Genomic DNA, 27,507 nt, shown 5'->3' with positions numbered 1-27,507 from the left:
ACATGTACATGTAAACTCTACATAGAAACCCAAAAGTATAACATGTAGTGTGTGTGCGCCGACTGAAATCATTGTGAGTTGCAATTTTGTTGTCAAACCCTTACGAAGCATTAATTTGGTTCGTGTGAGATACGTAACGATACGCTATGACTTTTTGCTTGTTTTTACCAATCTCGATAAATTCTCCATTTTTTATATTTTGTCCTTCCGTAGTTCTTTACGATGCCGAAATAGTGTATCGGTATGTTCTGATATCATCGTCGCACTCTTCCGAAGAACCAATTTGGTCCGATTTACAAATGTAACGCTACGCGATGAGTTTTAGCTTGTTTCAACCAGCTACGTAACTAAATGCTCTACGGGCCAAAATTTCCGATAAAATTCTACATTACATAATTATTATAATTTTATGTACCGGGTTCCGTAGCAATTTACGGGTTCCGTAGCAATTTACGGGTTCCGTAGCAATTTACGGGTTCCGTAGCAATTTACGCGTTCCGTAGCAATTTACGCGTTCCGTAGCAATTTACGCGTTCCGTAGCAATTTACGCGCTCCGTAGCAATTTACGGGTTCCGTAGCAATTTACGCGTTCCGTAGCAATTTACGCCGTAGCAATTTACGCGTAGCAATTTACGCGTTCCGTAGCAATTCACGGGTTCCGTAGCAATTTCACGGGTTCCGTAGCAATTCACGGGTTCCGTAGCAATTTACGGGTTCCGTATCAATTTACGGGTTCCGTAGCAATTTACGGGTTCAATTTACGGGTTCCGTAGCAATTTACGGGTTCCGTAGCAATTTACGGGTTCCGTAGCAATTTACGGGTTCCGTAGCAATTTACGCGTTCAGTAGCAATTTACGTCGGTAGCAATTTACGGGTTCCGTAGCAATTTACGGGTTCCGTAGCAATTTACGGGTTCCGTAGCAATTTACGGGTTCCGTAGCAATTTACGCGTTCCGTAGCAATTTACGCGTTCCGTAGCAATTTACGATTCCGTAGCAATTTACGGGTTCCGTAGAAATTTACGGGTTCCGTAGAAATTTACGGGTTCCGTAGCAATTTACGGGTTCCGTAGCAATTTACGGGTTCCGTAGCAATTTACGGGTTCCGTAGCAATTTACGGGTTCCGTAGCAATTTACGCGTTCCGTAGCAATTTACGGGTTCCGTAGCAATTTACGGGTTCCGTAGCAATTTACGGGTTCCGTAGCAATTTACGGGTTCCGTAGCAATTCACGGGTTCCGTAGCAATTTAATGGTTCCGTAGCAATTTAATGGTTCCGTAGCAATTTACGGGTTCCGTAGTAATTTACGGGTTCCGTAGTAATATACGGGTTCTGTACAGTCACAGTTTATGTTTTGGTGAAAAAAGACCGAATTTTTCCACCCGTCTACATTCGGGCCACTGGCCGGGTCTTCAAGAATCGGACTTTCACTTTGGAATAGATTCAATTAAACTTACATTAATTGCTTTAGCTTAGAGACAAAATCATTGTTAAATTGAAGGTATTGGACACTTTAACTATTATATAACCATGATCTAATGGGATTTTAAGGAAGCTAAAAACTTAACTTTCAGTAAGCTTAAAAACTTAACTTTCAGTAAGCTTAAAAACTTAACTTTCAGTAAGCTTAAAGCGTAATAATTATGTATTACGTGTCCATATCTTCAACGTACTCATCAGTAACGGTGGGCATTCGCTGTGTAGGCGTCTGACACGCCACAAACGTATATACGAGACTAATAGTTTACCCCCTCAGTTTTCGTTGTTTTCGATAAAAGTAGACGTTAAAAACGGCCGTGTTATCGTCTGAATATCAAATCGTGCATAGCACATTCACGTGTATCGATCCCGGGTATTGATTTTAGTATCTCTGCTGTACCAAATAATTATTAGCCAGGCGATGTCGGTGTGTGAGATGTTTTCAAAGTTCGCCGACGAGCATACCCGCGGATACACGGAGTGCCGGAACCGGGGCGTACTCGTAGAAATACTGTAACTTATTTTGAATTCTCGTCGAGAAAGCTTATCAGCTGGAAATTTTTTAAAGGAAAACCTAATCATGCTAATAGAGCTAAATAAGTTAATTAGAGAACAAGGGTGGTTTAGGTGGTTTATAGGAATGTGCAAAAAAAAAGTGTAGGAATGTGCAAAAAAATGTGCAGGAAAGTGCAAGAATGTGCAGAAATGTCAAAAAAAGTGCAGAAAATGTGCAGGAATGTGCAAAAATGTGCAAAAAATGTGTAAGAATGTGCAGAAAATGTGAAGGAGCGTGCAGAAAATGTGCAAAAATGTGCAGAAAGGTGCAAAATGTGTAGGAATGTGCAAAAAATTTGCAGGAAAGTGCAAGAATGTGTCAACATGTGCAGGAAAGTGCAAAAATGTGTAGGAATGTGTAAAAATGTGCACAAAAATGTGCAAGATTTGTGTAACCTAATTGTGCAAGGATTGCAAACACAACAATATTAATAGATGTTTCTATCAGTTTTCGTCATTTGGTGAAAAGATCTCAAGCTATTTTAACATGATGAATTCGATCTCTGTCATCAAGCCTCACACTTGTCACTTGTGCAACAAAGCATTTGCACGGAAATATTCTTTACATCGACATAAAGCAGTATTCAGACTTTTTATTGTACGTAAAATATTGTATGTAACATATCTACGTTATTTAATCTATTGCCATTCTATTTCCAGTAATGTTTAAGTTCTAACGAATGTTTGATGACGTAAAATCGATAATATATTTCTGCTAGATATTATATGTAACATATTATCGATTTTACCTCAAATTCTGTATGGAAGTATTCTCAACGCTGATACCGCCACGTCAATGGGTCACAAATGTCATCATTCCTCTACCAAAAGGCGACCTCTCTCTCATGACAAACTACCGTGGTATTTCGCTTATGTCCATTGCCGCAAAAGTGTACAACAAGATCCTTTTGAACAGGATTCGACCTCACATTGATCCTTTACTGAGAAGCAACCAGGCTGGCTTTAGATCAGGTCGAACCTGTGCTCAGCAAATACACATTTTGAGGAGGATCATGGAAGGCTTCAAGGAATACCAACTTCCCTTGACAGTCACTTTTGTGGATTTCAAAAAAGCCTTTGACTCCATCAACAGGTCCGTCATGTTCTCAGTGCTGCGGCATTATGGAATACCAAAGGTTGTGGTCAATGCCATCCATGTGCTCTACAAGGACTCCAATAGTGCCGTCATGGTAGATGGCCTAGGAAGTAGCTCAGAGCCTTTCCAAGTAACAACTGGAGTGCTTCAGGGTGATGTGTTGGCACCATTCCTGTTCATTATCCTGGTAGACTACCTCCTGAAGAAATCAACTTCTGGAATTGATGCTGGAATTGTTACCTACCCACGTCGGTCAAGCAGGTATCCTGCTAAGATGCTGAATGACCTTCTATAGCCCGGGCCCAGTCACAGCTTACTAGGACTGCAACAGCAGCAGCAGATCTAGGCCTTGTCATCAGCGCACCTAAGACAGAATATATGACTGCAAACTGTAACGCCCAGCCAGCACTTGAAGTCTATGGTAGTAACATCAACCATGTCACAGACTTCAATTACTTGGGTTCCAAGATGTTGGAGACCTAAACAGAAGAAAAGCACTAGCCTGAGCCGCTTTCTGGAAACTGGAACGCCTTTGGAGAAGCCCATCCCTGCCAATCGGAACAAAAATCAAGCTGTTTGAGACAACTTGTGTCACTATCCTTCTGTATGGGTGCGAGTCATGGGTAATTACCAAGGACATGGAAAACAAGAGCAATGCCTTTGCAACATCTTGCTACAGAGTCATGTTAAACATAAAGCGTGTGGATCGGATCCCAAATGAAACCATCTACAATCTGACCAACACCACTCCACTGGTTGCCAGAGTCAAGATTCATCAACTCAAATTTCTCGGCCATATACTGCGTCTTGAAAATGACGAGCCTGTGAAAGAATATGCCCTTTATATTCCACCACATGGGAAGAGGAAACCGGGACGGCCGCGGACACTGTACTTACAGTATGTACAGCACCTCCTGGGAGATACTGAAGGGATGCTGCAGCCAAACAAAATTGTTTCGCTTGCCCAAGATCGCAACAGTTGGAGAAAGCTTGTAGTCGCCTGCTCCGCAGCCGACTGATGATGATGTATTTACATGTGAAAGACGACGAAGCGTACCAAGATATTATTTGGGATATAGAGGATAAAATGGAGAAAGGCATGGACATAAATAAAGCAATCAATCGAATTATGGTTAAACATCAAGCCAAGCTTAACGCGCTGTTTCAAGTAGACGAGGAAGATGTCGAAGAATCGTCCGAAGAAAGTGAATCGTGATTTACTCAACGAATAACTAGTAAATAAACGGAAATGAACTGTAATAACTGAATTTTGACTAGACCTTTACTTATTTCAAGGTGTACCTTATACTATAGTAACGTATATATGTAATGTATGTTTTACAATGTGTAATAAAATGATGCTATATAGAAATAAACATGCATCAGCGGGATTTTAAGTTGTATATAATAAAACACCATGCGTGACTGATATCGTCGTTTCCTTTTATTCTTTCTTTTGTCACGTGTGTTGGGAATTTATTACTATACGTACATTTAACGAACTAGGCGTAAAGTACCCCTTAAGACGCCAAATACACATACATTAAGTAATACATAGGGAAATCCCATCTGACGTCACTGAGCTAAAAATAATACATTCAAGATGACTCATACTAAATAATTTATACTATGACGTCATGAGCTGTGCTCCTGAAAAAATTACTCCTGAATGCTCCCGGTCGGGTACCTATAACACTACTTATGTGGTATATTCAGCGTGTTCAGTGATCCCAGCGAAAGTGTAAAAAAATGTGTATAAATTGCCAAAAAGTGATGGACAAGTCAATAAAATTGTCATTAGGTATTTTTGAAATGAACAATTTGGCATTAGGTATTTTGAAATGAACAATGAAAATTTATTTGGCAACAAACAAGGAAAACAGCATTATTAACGAAGTTGAAGCCCGTTCAAATACAGCTAATTTCTCTACTTAGGCCTATTAGATATTTTATAGATTCATGTAAAATATCTTATTTTGTCCACTAGCAGGCTATGTTAGCACATCTATGACACTAACAAAGGTGCCAAAATTTTGATTTTGATGATTTTTACAATCCTCCGGATGGGCAAATCACGGAATATGCCTTTAAGTTTTGTTTGTAGTTCTTGTTATTGACGAATCCAATTTCACGCATTCCTACACCTCAATGGCAGCCAAAGTTGGGTCACCGTCAGCTCCATCTCACTTAAAATGTGAAATGATGCGGCCTTGGAGGGTATTTTAAACTGCATTCTATCACCCGTGTTAGACAAAAGAATGATGACAGTTTACAACACAAAAGAATTTAAGCGGCTTTAATCCACCCAATATGGGCAGTCACTACACCAGTTTGGTGCTGCGGGGACCCAATAATGGCCATAATCTCTTAAAGGGGCATTTCGTGATCCACAGCCTCAATCCCCCACTTTTCCCAAAAAAAGTTGAGATTTTTACACCACTGGATACCTCTGGCTACATAATGTTTGTGTACCAAATATTTCTTGCAGATTAATTCGTTTAGCAAAAATATCGTTAAATTTGAATTTCGTTCTGGTGCACCAGAACGAAATTACAACACATTGTCTATGGAGCAGTGTAATACACATAATCATGCATAACTCGCAAACGCAAAATCGGAATCAACTGAAATTTTGGAAATAAGCTTTTTTCGTGGATATCTACTGAAAATGTCATAAAAAGAGGATGCTAGGGTTATTATTGTGTGATGCCTTTGTTTTTTCCGACCAAATCAGACCATGACTTGGCTCGTAATTGGATTCGTCTAATACTCTGATGTTGCGCTTGGAAACATTTTGTATTTTCCCATTAAAAAAGGAATATTATTATTAATATATATCCAGCTTGCTTGATATCATTTACAGTTCCCTTGGTTTGACAATTGCTTTGGTTCATTTTTGAATCTGCATACACATTGTTTTTGTTTTTCATGAATATTCTATAAAATGCACCTGTTATACATATTAGATATTAATTTGAAAACACGATATTTCCACCAAAATAGACAGTTCGAGCAATGCAGATGAATCTGGTAGATATGGCAAATAGGGAAGCCAGAGTTCTGAAGTGACTTTACAGGAAAAGCCTGACAAAGCGCGCGAATTTGGGTTATTCCTTCATGTATTTACGAAATTAGTTAGGGTTAGGATATGGTTAGGATTATGGTTAAGGTTAGGATTAGTATACACCCAAATAATTACATGAAGGATCGACCCCATTATTTTGATGAAAATGGTCTCAAATTGTTGGCACTGTTATATCAATATAATAAAGAATAGTTATAACAAACTGTAATGACTCGTTACCTTAGGTACCCATTCATGGAAGTAGTCAAAATCAGTAGGACTCAATTGGCAATATCCTATTTCGATGTGTTACCTGGGCAACAAGTCATTCTAGGTGGTTCAAACTATTCTTTATTAAAGCTGTTGTACAGAAAGAACCATTTGAGACGACTTCGTCAGTCGTTTAATTTTAAAAATTGCTGGTCACAGCTACCACGTAACTCTAATAGCTTCTAATGTACTTTACAACAGAAGACCTGCGCGCAAGAAGACCGTAAGTCCACTTGGCCCCTCAACATGTATGTAAACGAAAGTTGCGTATAGTTTCGTATAGTTTGGTAATGTTTTATACATGTTCAGAGGCCAAAACAAAACTTTCACAACCTTTCATGATGTTTTCACCCTGGAACATGTATTAAACATTATAAAAACCCTAAGAAACTATACGTAACTTTAGTGTATACATGTTGAGAGGCCAAGTGGACTTACGGTCTTCTTGCGCTCAGGTCTTACTGTAATGCGCGTAATTGTAGACCTATTAATAGTAATGTTGGACAAAAGGTTTATTGATACTAGGCGTGTTTATATGATGACGACACCTTAATCGACTTTAGGGCGTAATATTCAAGTAGTTGCCGATTTTATCGTAAATTCTAAAAGTGATATTTTTAGTAACATAGGGCCTATGATGGTGAAAGTAAATGTGAATGAAAATCAAACATCTTTCTTTGATAAAAAAAAAAATATCATAATAGCAATGGATGTTTCAAATTAAGTTATCCTAGATTTATGACAAAACATTGCAAAAAAATCAGGTGGTTCCCGGTTTGGAACAAAATCAGAAGTTTAGACGTATAACGCTTTAACCACGGGACACTTTAATAGATCACCGTGTGAAAGTGCAATATTTAATATATGAATGGATGCTATTGTCCGGAAAGAAACTTGATATTTTTTGCCAAATAAAGTTCAGAATTTGTATGTAAGGTATCTTAGAATACGCTTGGGTATATTTGGAAGTTAAACTGAAAAAGTAGTGCGAAAGTAAGTGCGAAAGTGATTCGCAGTTAGAGCTGCAGCATTGTGGATATCATTATTTTTTGCAATAATTTTCAATAAATAGCGGGTGAAATGAAACAGGAATGTTCGTTTATTTATATCAAACAATGATTGACTGTAGGATTGGCGTCACTTTTTGGGTTTTTCAAATATTAAACTTCGGACAGTAAATACCATTTAGCATGGTTTTAGATATATTTTGTACCCAGCGAAAAATATCATGGAACAAAATAACTCAAGTGATAGCAAACACAAGTTTTGCAGAAAAGTTTTAAATATCGGGTTATATAAAGGGTATAAAAACGTTTAAATAACATTCTATTCATAAAACATTTTGAAAACGTGAATGCAAAACATTTTATAGTATTTTTATATTAGCCTGACACCTCTTGCATATCGAGATCATGCGCGTATTTGGGGGGGGCTTTGGGGCGCCAGCCCCCCGGGAGTCAAAGTAGGGGGCGGCAAAACGAAGGGGCGGCGGAAGAAGAAGGGGCGGCAAAAACAGGGGCGGCAAAAACGAAGGTGCGGCAAAACGAATTAGCAAATAAAAAAGGGCGCAAAAAATTGAAAAAGCATAAAAACTTTAGAAAAAGGTTGCTTTTAGGGAGCTAGCGCCTAAAATCCTTTTTTTTTTTTTTTTTTTGCTCTTCACTTTTCAAACGACCGTGAAAAAAAATTGGGTCAACCTTTTCGGGCTGTTAAAGAAGGGGCGGCAAAATTGTTTCTTCTTCAGCCCCCCGGGGTTGGGGTGGCCACGGTACGCCACTGGAGATAGGTAAGATATATTTGTGATCAGATGGAGACAAGAATCCTCTCAGCAATTAAGTGCTATCCCTGCATGCATTGCAGTGGATCTGAAGAGTAAACGTACAAAACTGAAAATAACTAAGACCACTCAGATATTGGGGGGGTCATGAATATACTGGGGTCATTTTCCAAAAATAGAGGGTTACAAAATTATTAAGTGCTGGTGACTCAATATTTTCTCGTGCTACATGTCACACGCATTTTTTTTACTTGCATTCAAAATGTGTGCACAAACTAATACTACTGATATACTGCAAAATTTTTGTGAGCTGTGCGCGCGTTCTTTATGCTTACAATCAAAAAATTTGCGCACTTCGTGCCTTGGGTCCAACAATGGATGAGTCTGTGTGGGCGGAATTTACCGGAAGGAGGCGGAATTGTAAACATTTTCAGCCCCATAAAAAATCGACTTTGGTCACCGACATATTACTGACCCCCTTCCGAAGAAACTGACATCTCCAAGTTAAAATTGGAGCATTTTATCTCTTTTTGCCCCTGTGGCTCTTCAAATTTAACCTATGACCTTATGGCTTATAACTCCGAAACGGTAAGTCGGAGGTGGCTCATACATTTTCTGATTCCTTAGGCTCAGAGGAACTGGTATGGGTTTTCAAAAAATTGCAGTTTTGAACTTTTACCTTGCAATTCTACACCCCCCTCCCCATAATCTCATTTTGTACCACCTACAGAATAATAATCATCAAATAAAAACACCTAACTGGCAAAACCATCTAACCCAATAAAACAACAGTTTACAGCAAGACTATTAAAGCCTTAATGTACGATCTTTTTAAATTTTTAGATTTTTCTTTTTTTCTTCTAAAATGATAATATGCAATCATTATGAAAGTTCCCAATACATTTGGACGCGAAAACCATTGGGAATTTGCAAAGAAACAACATCATAAACTTCACCTCTATCACTCGAAACATCTCGCACTATTTGGATTAGGACAGCGAGTGCGGCCTCAGAGTTAGTCTCCTACGCTCCAGTTTGGTTACGCTCCCTCCACATGTGTAGGGAGCGTAACCAAGCTAGTTTTGTAGGAGACTACGGTTTGCGATCGTGGCCGACATAAAGTCATAATCTAAAAAATTATGACTTTATGTCGAACCAACAGAAAATCGTCCGTTTTACTACAAATAGGACGAATTTGACAGTTTGCTCTTAGATTTAAGTTAGAACATGTGTAAGTATTACAAATATGCAAAAAAAAATCGGTTTTGAAAAAAAATAAAGGTAAATTCTGAAAAAAGATCGTACATTATGACTTTTTAAATAGGGTATCAGAACAGAACAAAAGCAATATAGGAATATTTTTTTAATGAGGTGGTGTCATTTGGTAAGATGCTGTAAATGAGCTCTGGACCCAGTACATTAATGTGTGCAGTAGAGGCACCAGGGATATTTTAGGGAGGTAAATGCCCAGTTTTGCCTAAAATTTAAGCACATAGGGTGTGATTATACACGAAAGGGAAATATCTGCTTAGGGTATTGGGGGGGGGGGCAGGTTAGAGTTGTGGTTCTGTCCCGGCTTTGCACAGCTGAAAAGCACCAACAAAATCCTAAAACCGGAAATTTTGAAAACCTGTGTGTGAAGATGTTATCAGGAGATTAGTGACAGAAGCTCCTATGTCTAATAGCTGCCCTGTACATATTTGACAATTTCTGTATTCTATATTGTACACAATCTCAAAATATAACATCTGGCAGCTATTTGCAGGTATGGCTTTCATGCCCTAAACCTTCGATATATAAGCTGAAATATGAGAGGTCCCCTTGAAATACTAAACTAAACTTCGATCAACTCATAATCGGCGGGAATTGTTAGGTTTTTTTTTCACTACGCCGAAAAGAAGACCCACGTAAGAGTTACATACATACAAAAACTTCTTGGATGAGAAGATGATAGAGGGCGGGTATTGAACTGAAGGCATATAGATAATAACATCACTGCTCTTCTCCATCTGACTCATTAGCTCAGTTGGTAGAGCATCGGTCCGGTGATCCGAAGGTCCCAGGTTCAAATCCTGGATGGTCAGTGACATTTTTTTTTCACTGGCTGTCATTTATGTATGTGGAGACTTGTTTTATAAACCTTTCTCATATTACATACATGTAGTTAGCCTGTATTGTCTATATTTTGCATGTTAAATAAAGTATAGGTCTTCAATTAATAATTCATGATACTTCTGGTGACAAGTCACAAGACAATTCTTGAAATAAATCATATTGATATTAATCCGCAATGCTGTAAGGCCCGCCGATTACAAGCTGATCAAAGTATACACAATAATTCAATACACACACTAAATAATATAATGCAACTTGTTGTTTTAATTTTCAAACATAACTTTTAAATACCATGCTGAACACTTGATTATTTTTTACAAATATATTTCTCTGTTCAGCAAAGAATAAATAAATTTATAATTGACAGTATAATTAAGATTTTCATATAATCCTACACCATATTTTTGGATTCACAAAACAAATTCACAGAGGGAATGTGTTCACCTATTGCATGGTTCCGCCATATGCGGGCAGAAACCTCGAACTAGCAAAAGAAATGAAATGAAATGTTATGACTGGTTCCATTCATTAATGCATGCTGCCAGATCAAGGCTCTCCTCGCATACAAGCTTATCAAAATGATTGTTACCCATTGATATTAAATGGATGAGCCTGAAGCCGAGCGATTGCGATTAAACGCTTTTGAAAAGCGATGGGCAATCGCCGAATTTTGCGATGCATCGCTCCGATTCGCTCGTCGCGTTTGCATTTATACTTATCACGGCGATAGCGATTGCAGACGACAATTAAAATATTCTAAATGCCATAAAATACATTTTTAAAACATCAGTTGCTGTCAATAATTATTGTTTTGAATTAATTCATCACCAAAAATTAATAATCGAGAGAGGTGAATTAATTAGCAAAATAATAGATCCAGATGGTTGTTTATGATTGGTTGACGCATTCACGTGTCAAGCGATATCGCAGGAAAGTTGAGATTTCTTCAACTTGCAAAAGCGACGTCGTTTTTGCCTCGGCGATTTGAATCGATTGATCGGCTTGACGCTCTGGAAATGTAAGTAAACATTGAGCATGCGTGAAAATCGCTTTTCTGCAAAAGCGATTGAGTATAAATTCAGCTTGACACATCAGATTCAATATAGGATCCAAAAAACTTATAGATTAATTGTAAAACATGTCATAAACTATACATTCTGGACATTTCAAGAGTATCCAATGTTGTATTTGGAAGAGGCAGGCTTTTCAGTACACATCAAAATTGATTGGTACCAATCATTTTGATACACCCTGTATGGTGGAACTGTGCAATGGGTGAATACTCTACCTTCGAATGTTGATGCTTCTCAAAATGGAAGGGAATTGGAGAATATGCATGTAAAGTCAAATATTAAGCATTGCGTTGGTATATATCTATACTTTTTGTGGTTCAAGATTCATTGTTTTATTCCCCAATGCATGTCACCACTGACTTTCTTGCAAATATCCTATCATAATGTCACCACATTATATATCACTGAATATAAAATCATCATTCCCTTGTATATCTTCATTGGATGATATGCATCCTAGTTCTACTCATACTGGTGTGTGCCTCTACAAGCATATACAGTGTTTTTGAGGAAAGCTAAATTAATACGATACATAGGTAAATATGCCAAGACAATAGATCAGTCTTACAATAATACTTGTTTGTATATGCTTAGATCTGTAATTTATTTGCTCAAATTCCATAATGGCGCCTGGATTACTTTAGCTTTCATCAGAAGCACTCTATATGCTTGTAGACGAGGTTTTACAGTATATCACATACGGACAAATCACAAATAACTATAAACATGCCCTTTTGTATTATAATAACTATAGGAGCAACAACTTTTCTGTGTTGAAATTTGTTTTCCCTTCTTACTGCCTGTGTGCATGTGAAAAGTATGCAAGTTAGTCTCCTAAACCGCTATTTTGATTCCACTTGCTCTCCACCAATGGTATAGCCAGGGGCAGCTGCCTGCTCTGTGAGAAGTCTTTAAATTTTGATTCTTGTATCAAGGGATTGGTATATGTGGCTGGATCGCCAGCGAATGAGCCGTAAACTCGCAAACTTCATTTCGAGCTACAGGTGAAAATATATGCAAATCTCGTATTTTATGCGAGTTGAGATTTTTGCCGATTTTAAATGTTTAAGCTTTCTTCTAAACACATACAAAGTTTTATTTTAAAGAAATAAGTGGAAATATGAAATAATCTACATTTTCTGAGGCCCATCTGATGAATGGTCATTATGCTTCCATAACTTTGAACGCGTTTTTCACGGTTTCGCGTTTTGATTCATGACACCCTATAACAAGCCATAACTTCGCTTCTGATTGTCATATGAAGTTCATTGAGGTGTCATTTTAATCCCTGAAACATGCTCTTTTTCAAATATGCAAAAAAGTAAAAATGACCAGAGGGGGACTTTACGGCTTATTCGAGGTGTCCAGGCACATATTAGCATGACACTTCATAGATGGGTTGTGGGGATCAAGGTAATTCAGCCAAGGTGGAAATAGCATGTGATGAAATCAGACCATCCTCCGGATCCTTTAACAATAGAGGTTATCCACTTCACTCAGGTGTGACTTCTAACAAAAGGCGCTGGTTCCCGTAGTATTCCTTATTCAAAACAATTCAATGCATGACCTCGGAGTTACCTGCATGACTCTTGGCGGGCTATTTTGAAACAGTCATGGTTGCACATGCAGGTACTTCTTTTGAAAGTCCTAAACAAGGTATAGCAGTCGTTGATAGGATATGCAGATTATAGAACACGGATAACCTCTATTCAAAGTTTTGTGCAAATACCACTAAATACTGTGAACTCTTCATGGACATGTTTACAAAACCAAGCTGTGCATCGTGACTACTACCAGAGGATGACTTAACTTCTTCCATGTGGGTGTTGACTGCAGACGACAAGTTTTACATTTTCTTTATTTTTCTATATTTGAAATCAGCGGGAAAATGCATTACAATGAGTACAAACAAGCCTAGTATTGGCTCAGTGGTTTTTGAAATAGCTCTAGATATTTTGAAAAAAAAGTTATCACCAGGGAGAGAAGAAAGCCAAGTTTGACGACATAGGGGACAAGATTAAGTCTTTCGACGAGAAGTTGACTCCTGACTATATAAACGCTAAGACTGTTAATGAACTTGTGACTGAATTTAATCAAGTTATCCTGAATTCTATGGATGAATTTGTGCCTTCCAAAATGACTTCTTCAAGATGGAAGTTACCGTGGATCAACAATTCAATTAAGAAAGATATTTGTAAAAAGAAACGCCTTTATAATAAAGCAAAGAAACATGGCTCCACAGCTGCCTGGGATGCCTTCAAACATTTTCAGTGAGACAAACAGACCGTAAAATCCGTAAAGCAAAGCGAGAGTATGTTCATGATATCATCGGCGGTAGTCTAGAGAGTAACAACACTAAACCGTTCTGGAATTTCATCAAATCAAAGAGGCAGGAGGTGTTTGGCGTCTCATCTTTGACTTCTTCTGATGGTACCAAAGTCTGCTCTGCTAAAGACAAAGCTAATGTGCTTAACAACCAATTTTGTTCAGTATTTACCGACGAGGACAAAGATAATTTCCTAATATGACGGACTCAGATTTTCCTGATTTACCAGATATTGTCGTTGACACGCATGGTGTTGAGAAACTTTTGCAAGATGTGAATCCAAATAAAGCTTCGGGCCCAGACGCTATACCAGCGAAGATTTTGAAAGTTTGCGCCTCTTCAATAGCTCCTGTGTTAACCAAGATTTTTCAAAAATCGCTTGATTCGGGATGTTTACCTGATGCCTGGCTTGATGCTAACGTAACTCCGCTTCATAAGAAAGGCGATAGAAGTAACCCTGGAAATTACAGACCAATTTCGTTGACATCAATTCCATGTAAGATTTTGGAGCATATCCTGCATCACCACATCATGAATCATTTTGATCAACATCACATATTGGTTGACGTGCAACATGGTTTTCGTCAAGGACGTTCTTGTGACACTCAATTATCTGCTCTTGTTGACGACCTTGTTAAGATTTTGGATGATAAAGGCCAGGCGGACCTAATTATTATGGATTTCAGCAAGGCGTTTGATTCAGTGCCCCACCAACGTCTTCTGATGAAGCTTCACCATATGGGAATCAGAAACAACACATTGAAGTGGCTTGAGTCTTTCCTTACTTGTCGTCACCAGCAGGTGGTTTTGGAAGGAGTTTCATTCCACCAGAGCTTGTGTTACGTCGGGGTCCCCAAGGTACAGTCTTGGGACCCCTACTGTTTTTGGCATACATTAATGATTTGCCGTCAAAAGTTCACTCAAAGGTCAGACTTTTTTTTTGTATTCTCTACAACAGAATACAATCCACCGAGGATTCCGAGAAACTCCAAGAAGATCTTGATGCTTTAGTCAAGTGGGAGAGAGACTGGCAGATGTCTTTTAATTCTTCCAAGTGCTTCAGTATGAGAGTCACTCACAAGAGGAATCCAGTTACCAAGAATTACAAGATGGGTCACCATATCCTCGAGGAGGTGAAACATCACCCGTACCTCGGCGTTGAACTTAGCAATGATTTGAAATGGTCTACTCACATCAATCAAACTGTTACCAAGGCTAATAAAATGCTGGGCTTGCTGAAGAGAAACATATATTACTGCAACAACAGCACTAAGTCTATTGCCTACAAGTCCCTGATAAGACCCAAGTTAGAGTACTGCTCCGGGATCTGGGATCCACAGCACAAATCAGATGGGGATAAGTTAGAAAGAATCCAAAAAGAGCTGCCAGGTTTACTGTTGGCGACTACAGCAGGGAGTCCAGTATCACTAAAATTCTTGCTGATTTAGAGTGGGAACCTCTTCAGGACCGTGGGACCAAATTACGCTTGACGACCATCTACAAAGAAACTCACGGGTACATACCAAGTAACATCAAATGTCATCTTCGTGATACAAATTCATCCAGTCAACCCAGGACCAGGGAATCGGGGGCAGTAGCTTACAACGTTATCACCACAAACAAAGACTGTTATAGGCACTCGCTTTATCCAAAGACTATTCGCGAATGGAACCAACTCGACCAGAACCTCGCACCGCACCCGGCGTCAAGACCTTCAAGACCAATCTAGAAACCATCAACATCAAGACGCTGACTTCAAAGGCCCACTTTAATATTTAACCGCGACTTGCACATGACCCCCAACGTGTCGACAACCAGAGATGGTGATTGTAATGTGACAAGACAGATACAGATACAGAGAGTGCAATTATACATTATCAATACCCTTTTTCCAACCACTTTTTTGATTGGTTGTTATATATAAGAGTGTATGAAACACTAAAGCAAACAAGAAAATATAGTTATTGTAGTAGGATTACACATTTAGCACCAAGTTATTGTTTTTTACAACCATACTTAAACTTGAGAGGCACGTGGCATTTTTGGCACATTTTCATTTAATTTCTGTAATGGGACAAAAACACTTCTATTAAATTTAATTTTAATATGAACTCCTCAACAAAAGTTTGGAAAGTTTTTTCAAGCATCTGTATCTCAAATTATTTGTGACATATTTATATTGTGTTGCATATCAATGAATAGCTACAATACTCCCCTTTACAATGACACCACATTTAAAACAATAACATTTTTCACGGCTGAGTACACGCCTTGTGAATGAAGTAATCCTAATGCAATCCTCCAAGATGACACCGCTCACCCCACAGGGCCACGGTAGTCAAAGACTACCTACAGAATATGGGAGTGGAGCCAAAATTGCCTGCCATCAGGCCAGACCCGGGGCCAGGCCTCAACCAGATTGAACACTTGTGACACCAACTTGATCGTGCTGTACGTGCCAGAGAAGCCCATATGCAACCACATTGATTGACCTGCGATGAATCCTTGTTGAAGAATGGAATGTCATGCCACAGTAACGTGTAACCAGGTTGATGAGCAGCATGAGGAGAAGGTGCATGGCTATAATTGTGGCTGCCTGTGGGTTTTCCACCCGCTATTGAGGTTAGTGACTAGCGTTGTTTGAGCACAGAATAATGGTCAATTTGGCAAATTCTGTTTGACACCCCACTACATTTACAAGGTGTGTACTCAGCCGTGAAAAATGTTATTGTTTCAAATGGGGTGTCATTGTAAAGGAGAGTATTGTAGCTATCCATTGATATGCAAGACGATATGAATATGTCACAAATAATTTGAGATACAGATGCTTGAAAAAACTTTCCAAACTTTTGTTGAGGAGTTTACTAATATGTTAATTTACGATTGGACTGTTCCAGCTGAAACCTGTACACCCTCTATGGAAGACATCTCACACTAAGGGAGTGTGAATATCAAATGGAGTCACCTGAATGGGTGACTCTATTTGAAGCCTACAACCTCTGGGTGGGAGATTAAGATCATGTCTTCCATAGGGGATGTATGGATTTCAACTGGAATAGCCCATTGCATTTATCCAAATCAATGTAAATGCACCGATGCACTTCTGTCCTTCCATGTAAATACCTTGCCCAGAATTCTTTGCAACATGATTCCTTTTCCCCAGCACATTACATCATTACAGCAAATGACACTCCTATTAATTACTTTGTACAGGTTTCCTTTGATATCATGTTGATAATAGACTGGACAAGCATGGGTCGTGATAGTCAAGAAATAAACATATTTTGCAAGATCTGGATGTACTCTATTCGTTGAGGTACGCTGTGTGACTATCAACCCATGTTGCACTGGATAGCAAATCAGTAAAAAGAATTGAAATGGAAGAAATACATTGCGGGAAGTGCACAATATCTTTTCTGAACAGATAGTCTTTTACTTCAGGGACAAACCTCCGAAAGTGTACAATCTGCTATGCTATTTATTTCTACATACAGTATTTCACAACACCTGTTTTCCCTAATAAGGCAGTATCCATTTTGTAACATGTTGTTAGATACATCATTTGACTTTGAGAACGGACTGATTCAAAATTACCTGTCTCTAATATAAGAAGGCATTAGCACTAAGATACTACCTTATTCATTATGCTGTGTTCTTAGTAGAGCACTTCATAACTGCTTGAATAGAATAGAATAGAATAGAATAGAACAGAATAGTATACAAATATTGACTGCTATGAGGGGCATGGTTAAAATTATAGGCCCAAGGTGATCTCAAAACCATGACTATGCCCGAGGCGTAGTCATGGTTTTGAGATCACCGTGGGCCTATAATTTTAACCATGCCCCGAATAAAAAGCAGTCAATATTTGTTTTATATACCAAATCTTAAGATTCTTGTCATCTGTTTGGTTAAAAGCATCGCTTTTGGGAAGAGAAATAATAGTTTCAATGCGAACGGCACAGATTACAATCCGCGATTTCCGCGTAATTATAGCGTACAAAAACATTAACGTGTGCGTAATATCATTTTACGCTGGGAACAAAGCACACACAGAACTATGCCCGGGCATAGTTACTTTTGCGGGCATAGTCAAAACTATGCCCACGCTTTTAACCCATCAGATGGCGAGAATCTTTAGATGAGGTATATAAAATAGAATAGAATAGAATAGAATAGTATACAAGTATTGAATGTTTATTGTACATTGGTAAGAATATTTTCATGAGGTGAAATACTGATGGGAACCATCGATGTTGAACGAAGTTGAATATTTCACCAAATGAAAACATTTGTTCCATTGAACGAATAAAAACATTCAATATTTGTTTTATGTAACTCATGTAAATTCTTTTTCTTCCACTTAATTTTATAAATCACCAGCGAATCAAAAAAAATATATAAACTATATTTATTTTATAAGTGACACCCACACTTATAATTGGTGAGTTGAGGTGGTTACCGTGCCCACTATACACTCGCGTGTGTCAGAGTTGCCATGAAAGCTGCACATGAGTGCAATAGTAATTGACCAATCAAAAGAATCCTTGTATGAGCGATAAAAAATAAAATACTGTCTTTTACTGATTCACGAACTATTTACCTCCCAAATCAAAGTGCAGTATTTACTTGTTATTTACTTGTAAGTTGTTGATGCAGTATTTTGACTTTGCCTTATCAAGAGTTCTGTTTAGTTTCTTTATTTAATAGTCAAACAATATTAATTCCTGATCACTCAATTCACAGGGACCCTTCAAACCATGAAATAATAAATAAAAATAATCTCTCTGTTTTTGTTTTCATTTCTTTGTTTTTGTTTTAATATTGTTTCTGAATAAGCTTGTGTTATTGAATGACAATTGAGCTCACAAAGCAGCTTTGGCTTTACAAAGATTTCTTAACTTCAGGAATGACAATCTCTTGCCAAACTAGTTAACCTTTAACCTCATATTTAACTAGTAAATCACATGTTGGCACAACATGAAATCTAAGCTCTCAAACACCACTCTAATAGTTAGGCTAAGAAAGCCTATCTGCAATAGGTGCCGTATAGACTTTGACCATTTCTACATTCTTCACCCAATGGAATTTGGGGAGCTGCACTGATAATTGGTGGATGTTACAATCTAAATGCGGATAGGTCTGCGCCAGGTTCAGCTGCAACTGGCCTAGTTGATGCGATCTGATTGTGATGATTCACCATGGCAGCGAAATTACAGCGCTTTGAATCCTTCAATATCTGTAAAAAAGGCGCTATATAAATCTGAAATCTATTTATTTATTTATTTATTATGTTCACCTAGTAAAGCACATGTTGGTGCAACATGAAATTTAAGCTCTCAAACATCACTTTATGGGTACATTTTGAGGGTTTAGTGCAAGTATGCACTATCTATATAGCTGCCCTATAGACATTTGACAGTGTCTGCATTCTATATTGTACACATATGACACCTGGCAGCTATTGCAGATATGGCCTTCTTGCATTAAATAAACCCTTATTTGTTGCACAGAGAAAATCAACCTTTTGCCAAAGAAAATTCTTCCTCTTCATCCAGTTCTCGCTCTAAGTCTGACCCAGTACCATCTAGTATAATCTCAGTATTGATCTGTGCCTCTATGTTAGCCTCTTGCACATCCAGACATATGCTGTACTGTTGGTCCATTCCCATATAGCAGTCGCTCATCATGTATACTGCATAGATCACCCGTCCTGTGTAAAAGACAAACACACAAACACAAACAAATGAGAGATGTTGTTGATGTTTGCACGGTTTGTCACCTGCTCATTATATGGTAGATTGCATTGGGTTATTCCAGTTGAATTCTATAAACCCCTTATAGAAGACATGAGTTTAACACACCATCTTACACAGAGGGTGTTGAGTTCAAACTGAGTCTCCCATTCAGGTAACACAATTTAAAAACTTCATTGCATCATAATTTAACAAATCATGGCAAAGCTTTTACATTTTGAAAGTGATCTTACCAGTAGTTTCTGGGGTATAGAAAGCCAACTGAACCACCTTTCTTCCTTGCTCATAACAAAATATCTTCAGTGCTAGTAACTCTTTGTTTTCTACATGGTCGCATTTGTATACTTGCCAATAGTTTCTGGGGTATAGAAAGCCAATTGAACCACATTTCTTCCTTGCACATATCTTCAGTGCAAGTAGCTTTATGTTCTCTACATGGTCATGTATGTAAACTTACTAGTTTCTTGAGTATAGAAAGCCGACTGAACCACATTTCTTGCACGCACATAACAAACTCGCTTCAGCGCTAGTAACGCTTTGTTCTTGAAAACTTACTAATAGTTTCTGGGGTATAGAAAGCCAATTGAACCACATTTCTTCCTTGCACATAACCTACTCTCTTCAGTGCTAGTAATGCTTAGCTCTATACATGGTTGTCTATATGGTCATGTTTGTAAACTTACAAGTAATTTCTAGAACTCCAACTGAAAAACATTTCTTGCACACATAAAAACTAACTGGCTTCAGTGCTAGTAACTCTTTTGTTCTCTACATGGTTGTGTTTGTAAACTTACCAGTAGTTTCTGGGGTATAGAAAGCCAACTGAACCACATTTCTTCCTTGCACATAACCAACTCTCTTGAGTGCTAGTAACTCCTTGTTATCTACATCCCCTAGAACAAGCCACCAACCCTCAGATTTAGACTTTGGGAAACGTGGAGCATGAGCTTTGGTGTCAGGCTGTATGGAAGAAAACAAACTAATAATTTGAATGGTTAAATTCAAGAAATGCATCTCAGATTAACCCTTGAATTATGGAGACTCATTTAGTATCTGCCATTATAAATATCTATACTTTAAAATACTTTAGTTTAGCAGTTTAGCAGTAATGAAGCCCGAAAGTTTCCATAATTCCAGGGTTAAGACCAAGGTTATTGGCAATGATGGCCCAGTGGTTAAGGCCTTTGACTCTGGTGCATGAGGTCCATGGTTCCATTCCCAGTGAAGGCAGTGGCGTAGATTTCTTTTTGACATTGGGGGGATGGAGTTGGAAAAAAATTCTTGAAGAATAGTCAATCCAGCACCTTTAGGCAATAGAATAAGTTTATGGTACAATTTGTTATTTTGAAGCTAAACTGATCAAATATGGTGTCAACGTGGAACTACGCCTATGAGTGAAGGTAAATATTACAAATTTATTATCCACTCCCTTCATTACTGTATTTAAATTGTGGGGCAGGTGCAGTGAATGATGAAGATCTTGCAGCCAGTTCCGATCAGGGCAATGGCTGGCTGTCTGTACACCACACGCTGGGCATCATTCTGCTATTGTATGATTTATCCAGGTTAAATAAAAAATAAAAAGTTAAAGAGCTGTGTTAGTATATAACCCAACATTTTTGAGGGCCATTTATTCTGGTTTTGAAATTTATGGTTCTCATCCATGTTTACTGGCCTGAACTCAATTGTACAATTGACACATAATACATGTTACGGTAATCATTTTCAATATCTTAATGTTACAATGGTCCGTATGTATGCCACGCTTTATACCACTGGTACCAAGACTTCAGATAACAGGTAAATATGTCTGCCAAATAGTCAGCATTGATGCTGAAATCAGCTTACTTGAGTCCACCTTGCTGACTTTGGTAACTATCTTTCATGGGGCCTGCCAGCTCGCAGCATTGCATATCAACGAGCATGCAGTTTTTAATGGGCTTTTGGCCTGATGTCCCGTCTTAATCCTAACACTGCTTAATCTAATTTATAATGCACATTCATTTTGAACTTTCTTTTTATTCAGGCATGAGAACAGCTTTTTTGAAAACTGCCTAAAAAGCATGTGAATTCAGGCTTAAAAGACCCAAAACAGGCTCAACAAAATTGAAATGGATTAATGTGGACAACAAAACTGCCTGCATTCAGGCAAAAGCCTAAAAATTCTCATGCCTATTTATTTGGTAAATGAAGAAACATATTCATGTTTTTATCTGTGTGGTTAAAATAAATGGTAACAAAATAAACACACTTGAAAGTGTTGGCTTTAATTTGGCCTTTAAAAAAATACTAGCCAGAATATTAGATTTTGCATTTCTTTAATTTTGTAGTTTACTTAGAGGAGTAGTCAAAGTATGTGTGTTTTGTATGCTGTGAATTCTCACATATTCATGAGGGCCGATTGTTACATCGTGCTGTGTCTAACAATCACGCCAGCGTTGCGTGTCTTCGCGTTTATGTGAAAGACCGTAAAAATATGCAGTATGTGCGTAGCAGTTTCACCTCTAGCATTTCATGGAACAATCGGCCCTCTTTATTGAGTTATGCCGACACTTTGACTGTTGTGTTGGTCTCTTTCGTCCATGGTAGTTCCCTACACAGCCTTACCCTATGTTGTCTCTGTAGTCTGTTCAGTTTAACTTGAAGCACATATTCTTGGTCTGCATGAACTGCAACATAGTCTTTATCCTTGGGAATTCCAGCTGTGGAGGAAAATATGTAGAAATTTAAATATTATAATATCAGGTCACAAATGGCAATGTGGATGTTAAAGAGGTGTGACCTGATCGACAGCCTCATCCCCCATCAAAACTGGGATTAGATGGTGAGAAAAAAAATGTGGTGAATTGTGGTAACCACAACTGGAAGTATGTACTACCTTATAGGGCATTGTTATACACATTTTTGCTTCTCATCTCAAAACTCCTGGAGCAATACAACTCAGAATTTTGAAACATTGTTTTAATGATGGGCCTCAATGTATAATAGAAAACAGAACATGAAATATCGGACCACACCCCTTTAAACAAAGCTCTTATAATAACAACTCCAAAGGAATGTGAATGGCTTTGTGCACAAAGTAATTGAGAGATGTTTCAAAATGTAAAAGAAAGTGCTCAACACTTTAACACTTTCTTCTCTTGATTTGAATGGATTTGCTGAACCAAAACACCCTCAACTGCATGAAAATTCGGATTTTGTCAATTATGTAACAAGCATAGATGAGTGACTGAAGCGCATAAATGGCAAATGTGTAGAACCACTGAACCAATACTGGGTTTGTTTGTACTCATTTTAATGCATTTTTTACTGCTGATTCCAAATATGGTCATGCAAATGTGCAATTCTGAAAATTGTTATTTTTGAAGAAAATTTTGAACTTCTTCTCTGCAGTTGACACCTGTGTGGATAGAGTTACTGACCTATATAGGTGCTATGTAGTGGCCTGTCTTCTTCCTCACTTGCATCAGCCCACCAACCACGAATACTTAGGCTAACTTCTATGACTGGTAACCGCTGTATGACGCTCCATATCTACATAAGAATTGAACAAAAAGTGTAATAAATAATCAATCAATCAATCAATCAATCAATCGCATCAGCCCACCAACCACGAATACTTAAGCTTACTTCTATGACTGGTAACCGCTGTATGACACTCCATATCTAAGTAAACACAACACAAATATAACAAATCAATGAAGCAAACAAAAGGAACAACACTCTTAATCAATCAATCATTCAACAACTCTTCCTATACCTTTGTACAGGAGCCAACCGTTGTTAATCCGTGATGAACCAACACTTTTACTGTAGCGTGATATCACTTGACGCGAAGCGAGACTACGCTTCTGTGCCGAGAGCGCCAAAATTCGCATGCTCGAACCTTTGTGCGTATGCCAGCATACAAGTTGAAGTCAATATTTATCAGGAAGCGGCTAAACATTGCCGCTTTATTCTGTAGTTTTATTGCTGATATCAAAAGAGAAATCATCGAAGTTTTGTAAGGCTGAGTGGCAATGATGAACTGACATTCCTCGTAAAATAATCTTGAATTATACGATTTTTAGCTGCTTTTCGTTGTTGAAAGGGATTCAATCATAGCCATCGTTGTTCATCACCGATTATCAACTTCGCGTCAGCAGCGTCTGCGTGGTTTACCGCTCGGGCAGCTAAAGCTGCCCTCGCCGGTAAACCACGCAGACGACGCGACGCATCGTTATGTTAATCGGTGATGAACAACGGTGAAACATGATTGAATCCCTAAATCAATCATTCAATCATGTGATTAGTTACAGTATCAAATCTAAGAATAATGGCACTTGAATTGCTCCTAGGAGCAATTAAATTACCTGAGGACCATTTCACTAACCTTCACAAAGCTTCGTAAGTCTCTTAACTTATGACGAGTTTAACTAAACTTACTTACAAAACGGTACCCTAGTACTAGTACTACGTAATAGGAATTTGCTACATGGAATGGACCCTTCGTATAGTAACATCTAGTATTGGGTATTCCTAACTTTACGAACGGTTACTTGAGTTACGAAGGGTTAAAAATTTAGCGAAATGGACCTCAAGTGAACAATCTCAAAATCCAATGTCTTGTAGAGATAAATATTTTTCTCAAGTTTTTGGATTCCTCTGTAAATGCATTTTCAAAATCCAACACAAGGCCATTGCGGATGCGCCTTTCTAGCACTAACACAACAGTTAAACAGGAAGCCCTGCTTACCCAGTTCTCCACAGAAGAACTAACAACACACCTGTTACTTTGATGACAGACAGAAGAGAATTTACATGGATAAATTTTAACCTTGACTGATTCCCCAAGGAACTTGAACCAAAAGCGGAGCTTTAACTTTAAGTACTCACTTCATCAGCTTGTCTGTCAGTCAGTTCTGGCGTGACCATCTTGTTCAACAGATGCCGTTTTCCACCTAAAATGTCCACAAGTTCTGGCAAAGTTTGTATCGGTGCTGCAGATTTGCTCCTCCCTCTTGTTGGAGGTCTGAAGAGAGAGACAAAAGTGGGGAGTTTGAGGGATTGCCCATACAGAAATTATACTATCACATCTCCCACTATTTAGCAGTTTACAGTACACTATTTAGAGGTTAATAACTGTGCATCGGTTATTTGAGGGCATTGTGGTGAAAATCTAAACATTTTGCCTTTGAACCGAGGAATATCCCGAGGGCGAGCCCCGAGGATATTCCGAGGTCCAAAGCAAAATGTTTAGATTTTTCACAATGCCCGACTATATTACCGATGCAAAGTTATTAATCTCATTCATAACCGTCACTTTAATCTCTTCACCTTACAAAATAACACAAAATTTTGCTCAAAAGTTTATAAAAATAGATGATTTTTCCAAAAATCGATCAGGCTAAAACAGGACGACCAATAACAAAAGTGCGTATCACAATCTGTGCAAACATGGTAGCGCATAATCCAAATACGGCAGCCAGTGCGCGCGTAGATTTTTCGCGTTTTCACAAATAACTAAATGTAATTGGATCACACGCATCGCGTTTATTAATGAGGTTATGAATACAGTCCCATAACTATGAAACCATCAAATCACAGAATTACTTGATTTCATCTGTATCTCTGCTGTTAAATTAAGACAAGCTGTGCCTGATCTAGCTGTGTCAGTGCTCAAATATTGAGAAAAATAAAGCCCACACTCATAGGGAAAGGTATGGGTTCAATTTGTGAGATACCACGGCTCAATGTAATGGGTTTTACCCCCCCCCCCCGCATGATTTTTCCTGGGAGGAGAAATAGCAATAACTTTTGTTTTGGCCTATTATTTGTCAATTATTTAACTCAATAACTGCAATATATATGTGACTCATCACATTGAAACAAGGTAGTTGTCGGAAGCCCACATTTTAAAGATAATATAGAAAACAGCATAAAAGCAGTCCTCTAACTTGGTGATGCAATCTAAAAGTCCATTTTTGACACCTGCTGTGTTTCGATGTGATGGGTCACATATCGAAATATGAATGTGACTGGTGGCTTTCTATAAGATTTCCTATAAGATCAATGTATATTACCAGGCCGCTTAACAGTAAACCTGTAGTCGATATGCAGGAAAAACCTTGTATGTGTAATTGGCCCTGAACATGTTTAAAGCAAAACCTCCTATGTAACCTGTTGGCAGTTTTAGTTTAAACATGTTCAGGGGCCAAAAGCACATAGGAGGTTTTTCCTGCCCAATGACGATATCCACACAACTAGTAGCTTACCTGAATAACTGTAGATGTTGATGTTCAACATGGGGTAATATAAGAAGCGCTGAATCATGGATCCAACGTCCTTGCAACGCCATCTGTACTAACTGCATGGATCTGAGAGCAGTGACCAACCAACCCTGATCAGCTGAGACATCTATCATAGCCTGCAACAAACAAACAGACAAACATGAGGTAATATAAGGAGTGCTGAATCATGGATCCAGCATCCTTGCAATGCCATCTGTACTAACTGCATGGATCTGAGAGCAGTGACCAACCAACCCTGATCAGCTGAGACATCTATCATAGCCTGCAACAAACAAACAGACAAACATGAGGTAATATAAGGAGTGCTGAATCATGGATCCAACATCCTTGCAATGCCATCTGTACTAACTGCATGGATCTGAGAGCAGTGACCAACCAACCCTGATCAGCTGAGACATCTATCATAGCCTGCAACAAACAAACAGACAAACATGAGGTAATATAAGGAGTGCTGAATCATGGATCCAGCATCCTTGCAATGCCATCTGTACTAACTGCATGGATCTGAGAGCAGTGACCAACCAACCCTGATCAGCTGAGACATCTATCATAGCCTGCAACAAACAAACAGACAAACATGGGGTAATATAAGGAGTGCTGAATCATGGATCCAATGTCCTTGCAATGCCATCTGTACTAACTGCATGGATCTGAGAGCAGTGACCAACCAACCCTGATCAGCTGAGACATCTATCATAGCCTGCAACAAACAAACAGACAAACATGAGGTAATATAAGGAGTGCTGAATCATGGATCCAACATCCTTGCAATGCCATCTGTACTAACTGCATGGATCTGAGAGCAGTGACCAACCAACCCTGGTCAGCTGAGACATCTATCATGGCCTGCAACAAACAAACAGACATGAGGTAATATAAGGAGTGCTGAATCATGGATCCAATGTCCTTGCAATGCCATCTGTACTAACTGCATGGATCTGAGAGCAGTGACCAACCAACCCTGGTCAGCTGAGACCTCTATCATGGCCTGCAACAAACAAACAGACAAACATGAGGTAATATAAGGAGTGCTGAATCATGGATCCAACATCCTTGCAATGCCATCTGTACTAACTGCATGGATCTGAGAGCAGTGACCAACCAACCCTGATCAGCTGAGACATCTATCATAGCCTGCAACAAACAAACAGACAAACATGAGGTAATATAAGGAGTGCTGAATCATGGATCCAACATCCTTGCAACGCCATCTGTACTAACTGCATGGATCTGAGAGCAGTGACCAACCAACCCTGATCAGCTGAGACATCTATCATAGCCTGCAACAAACAAACAGACAAACATGAGGTAATATAAGGAGTGCTGAATCATGGATCCAACATCCTTGCAATGCCATCTGTACTAACTGCATGGATCTGAGAGCAGTGACCAACCAACCCTGATCAGCTGAGACATCTATCATAGCCTGCAACAAACAAACAGACAAACATGAGGTAATATAAGGAGTGCTGAATCATGGATCCAGCATCCTTGCAATGCCATCTGTACTAACTGCATGGATCTGAGAGCAGTGACCAACCAACCCTGATCAGCTGAGACATCTATCATAGCCTGCAACAAACAAACAGACAAACATGAGGTAATATAAGGAGTGCTGAATCATGGATCCAACATCCTTGCAATGCCATCTGTACTAACTGCATGGATCTGAGAGCAGTGACCAACCAACCCTGATCAGCTGAG

The 27,507-nt window shown here is 38.7% G+C and overlaps 2 protein-coding genes across 2 annotated transcripts in view; one reads left to right on the top strand and one right to left on the bottom strand.

Moving 5' to 3' along the window:
• Nucleotides 1–13,955: 13,955 nt before the first annotated feature.
• Nucleotides 13,956–15,205, top strand: LOC140140379 (uncharacterized). Its single transcript, XM_072162139.1, has 2 exons — nt 13,956–14,449; nt 14,716–15,205. Exons 1-2 carry the CDS (start codon nt 13,956–13,958, stop codon nt 15,203–15,205), a joined length of 984 nt encoding a protein of 327 aa, XP_072018240.1.
• Nucleotides 15,206–19,029: 3,824 nt separating this feature from the next.
• The window catches only part of LOC140140914 (activating signal cointegrator 1 complex subunit 3-like), a 120,164-nt gene continuing 111,686 nt past the window's right edge, over nt 19,030–27,507 (bottom strand). Inside the window, 6 exon segments of the mRNA XM_072162668.1 lie at nt 19,030–19,470; nt 20,308–20,473; nt 22,121–22,215; nt 22,936–23,047; nt 24,389–24,524; nt 25,768–25,919. Of these exon segments, the coding sequence (XP_072018769.1) occupies nt 19,277–19,470; nt 20,308–20,473; nt 22,121–22,215; nt 22,936–23,047; nt 24,389–24,524; nt 25,768–25,919 (855 nt within the window). The 3' untranslated portion in view covers nt 19,030–19,276.

The sequence above is a fragment of the Amphiura filiformis genome, chromosome 19 (assembly GCF_039555335.1).
Source record: "Amphiura filiformis chromosome 19, Afil_fr2py, whole genome shotgun sequence".
Classification (NCBI taxonomy): domain Eukaryota; kingdom Metazoa; phylum Echinodermata; class Ophiuroidea; order Amphilepidida; family Amphiuridae; genus Amphiura; species Amphiura filiformis.
Note: the sequence above shows the minus strand (reverse complement) of the source record. Positions and strands in the feature narration are given on the sequence as shown.